The following is a 3,363-nucleotide window of genomic DNA, read 5'->3' as shown; positions in this document are numbered from 1 at the left end:
GCAAAATCCCACACCAGCACTCTGCACCCTTGTAGGACCCTGTGCCCACAGGGACCCACATCCTGCAACCGTGCATGACCCCACACTGGCACCCTGCACCCATGCAGGGCCCAACAGCCTGCAGGGACCCATGCCAGCACCCTGCACCCATGCAGAGCCCCACACCTTCCAGGGACCCACACCAGCACCCTGCACCCATGCAAGAACCTTGCACCGCCAGGGACCCGCCCCAGCAGCCGCGCAGGGACCCGCGCTGGCCCCCCGCACCCTTGCCGGACGCCGAGCCAGCGTGCCGCCGGCGCTCACCTCGGGGAAGTGGCAGGCGAGGGCGTCGCGGTGGCAGGGGCCGGCGGCGGCGCCCAGCGAGTAGTTGAGCGCGCGGAGCTGGCAGGGCCCCACGGCCGCGGGGGTGACGTTGAGCTCGCGGGCGGCGCAGTCCCGCAGGGCCACCCGGCTGCAGGCGAACTGCGGGGAGGCGACGGAGGGGTGAGCGGGGCGCCAGCCCCCCCGGCGCCGCGGCCGGCGGCCGCCCCCCGCCCCGGCCCTACCATGTTGGCGAAGGCGGCGACGAAGACGAGGAGGATGGCGAAGACGCCGATGACGGTGCTGTGGGCGCGGGACTGGACGATCTTGCGGGAGAGCCGCTGCAGGGCGGCGGGGAAGAGCTGCGGGGCGAGAAAGGGCCCCGCGTTAGGCGGCGCGGAGCCCCCGCGCCCCGGCGCCCGCCGCCGTACTCACGGTGACGCAGGAGTAGACGGCGCACACGAAGAGCACGGCGGCCAGGAGGACGAAGATGCAGATGTAGACGCCGAGCATCAGCGGGGAGCTGCGGGGAGAGGCGGGCGGTGAGCGGTGCGGGCGGGCGGCGGGCGCCGCGGGGGCACGCGGGACTCACCGCGGGAACACCACGAGCTGGATGCAGCAGATGAAGCAGAAGACGAGCAGGGTGCAGGCCACGTAGCCGCCGAAGCGGTCGTCCACCTTCTTGGAGTACTGCGGGGACACGGCGGGCTTATCAGGGACAGAGGAGATCGCAGGGATGGGACGGGACAAGAGGGGGACCGGATCGAGGGAACCATGGGGACAGGATGGGATAGAGGAGGCCCATAGGGACGGGATGGGACAGAGGGGACTACAGGGATGAGATGGGACAGAGGTGGATGGAGGGAACCGTGGGGACAAGATAGGACAGAGGGGGACCACAGGGATGGGACGGAGGGGGGTGGAGGAAGCCACGGGGATGGGATGGAGGAGGACCATAGGGATGGGATGGGACAGAGGGGGATGGGATGGGATGGGATGGGATGGGATGGAGAGGGGCCATGGAGACAAGATGGATGAGGATGGAGGGAGATGGGACAGGATGAAGGTGACCACATGGACAGTACAGGATGGAGAGAGTCAAAGAAGACCACAGGGAGAGGACAGAGAGGGACGGGATGAAGGGAACAACGGRGACAGGATGGGAAGAAGGTGGGTGGAGGGGACCACAGGGACAGGACAGAGGAGGGAAGGATGGAGAGGAGTATAGGGACTGGATGGGCCGGGGGGGGCAGGGCTGGCCCCACACCTTCTTCTCCAGCTCGGGCGTCTGGAAGGTGAGCAGGAACTTCTTGACGTGGTCCTTGCGRAGCTGGTCGATGCTGCGGGCGTCGATGGCCCGGCTGAGGAACTCGTCCACCTCGTCCTCGGGGTTCAGGGCCTCCTGGGCGCTGCGGCTGGGGGCAGAGGCGGGTGAGGTGTCCCCGCGGYGGGGGGAGCGGGGTCAGGCCTGGGTGCCCTGGGGTGCGACCTCACCCGGGGTCYCCGGCACGGGGACACTCACTTGTCCTTGCTGGAGTCATCGATACCCTGCGGAGAAACAGGGGAGATGGGGAGGGGGTCAGGGACACCTGCAAGGATGGGAGGGCCCCCACGGGTGACGACGACTGGGGAGGGGTCCCCGAGGGCTGCAGACGGAGCCAGAGGGGACATGGGGATCCCCAAAGGCTGCTGAGGGTGAGGAGCATCAGCGAAGGGTCCCCCAAGGACGGGGGAGGGTCCGCAAGGGTCTGCAAAGGGAGGGCGGGGGGGCTATGGGGTCCCCCTAGGCTGGCAGGGTTGGGGTGAACCCCAAGGGCTGGCGAGGAGCAGTGGGGGACCCCAGTGTCTGCAAAGGGAGGAAGAGGGGGGCGTGGGGTGCCCCAATGCCGGCAAGGATGGGGGGATCCCGGGGCCCCCCAGGACACGGCTGGGAGGAGGAAGCAGATGCGGCACACGGGCACTTCCCGGCAGAAGGCGGCACGTGGCCGATATGGGGCCGGGGACCCCCATCCCCGGGGGACCCCCATCCCCGGGGGACCCCCCCCGCTCACCATCTGCCGGAAGGCCTTGGAGTCCTTGGCGCGGGAGAAGGAGCGCTCGGGCACCCAGCGCGGCGCCAGCCCCTCGGCCGAGTTGGCGCGCGCCCGCTGCAGCTTGGCCAGGATGGCTTTCTCCTCCTTCTGCGGGGCGACGCGGCCGTGAGTGGGGCAGCCCCCCGGCCCCCTCCCCGGCCCCGGCCCGACCCCCCGACTCACGCGCTTCTGGCTGCAGCCCACGATGAGGAAGGTCTCGATGTTGTGCTCCTTGAGGTAGGCGTTGCGGTCGCCGCCGTGGCCCGGCTCCACCTCGTAGTCGCCGTTCAGGTACTGCAGCGTCGCCCACGTGATGTGGATGCGCCTGGGGGGACGAGAGAGAAAATGCACCGGGCGCCCGCCCCGGGGCCGCGCGCCCCCCGCGCGCCCCCCGCGCCCGCTCACCCGGCCTTGCCGCCCGCCTCCATGTGGTTGGCGAGGGTCACGTCGTTGGACCAGACGTCGAATTGCCACTTGCGCAGCCCCAGGACGCCACAGTGCACCCGCCCGCTGTGGATGCCCACGCGCATGTTGACGTTCACCCCCGTCACCTCGCGCACCAGCCTGCGGAGGGGCACCGGCACCTCGTCACCCCGCCGGCGCCGGGCACGGGCACCCGGGACGCACACGGCCTCGCCGGGGCCGCGCGCTGCCCATCCAGGGCTGCACCGGCACCGGGGACGTGCACGACCCCACCAGGGCCACGCGCAGGCACCCGGGACGTGCACATGCCAACCAGGACCACGCGCAGGCACCGGGGACATGCACGACCCCACCAGGGCCACGCACCAGCACCAGGGACATGCACACGCCAACCAGGACCATGCACCACCCATCCGGGGTTGCATTGGCACCAGGGACGTGCACGACCCCACCAGGGCCACGCACCGGCTCCAGGGACATGCACACGCCAACTAGGACCATGCACCACCCATCCAGGGTTGCATTGGCACCAGGGACACGCACAACCCCACCAGGGCCACGCACA

The 3,363-nt window shown here is 70.4% G+C and overlaps 1 protein-coding gene across 1 annotated transcript in view; it reads right to left on the bottom strand.

The window, feature by feature from the left end:
* ADCY6 (adenylate cyclase 6) overlaps positions 1–3,363 on the bottom strand; it is an 11,389-nt gene that overhangs the window by 3,860 nt on the left and 4,166 nt on the right. Inside the window, exons 6-14 of the mRNA XM_085321418.1 lie at positions 2,781–2,939; positions 2,559–2,700; positions 2,355–2,483; positions 1,826–1,851; positions 1,571–1,718; positions 896–993; positions 739–826; positions 549–665; positions 15–465 (exon numbers count right to left, since the gene is read on the bottom strand). Of these exons, the coding sequence (XP_085177544.1) occupies positions 15–465; positions 549–665; positions 739–826; positions 896–993; positions 1,571–1,718; positions 1,826–1,851; positions 2,355–2,483; positions 2,559–2,700; positions 2,781–2,939 (1,358 nt within the window). The remainder of the gene's footprint in view (positions 1–14; positions 466–548; positions 666–738; positions 827–895; positions 994–1,570; positions 1,719–1,825; positions 1,852–2,354; positions 2,484–2,558; positions 2,701–2,780; positions 2,940–3,363) is intronic.

Source organism: Rhea americana, unplaced genomic scaffold (genome assembly GCF_003343005.1).
Source record: "Rhea americana isolate MKP2758 unplaced genomic scaffold, rheAme1 scaffold_693, whole genome shotgun sequence".
Classification (NCBI taxonomy): domain Eukaryota; kingdom Metazoa; phylum Chordata; class Aves; order Rheiformes; family Rheidae; genus Rhea; species Rhea americana.
Note: the sequence above shows the minus strand (reverse complement) of the source record. Positions and strands in the feature narration are given on the sequence as shown.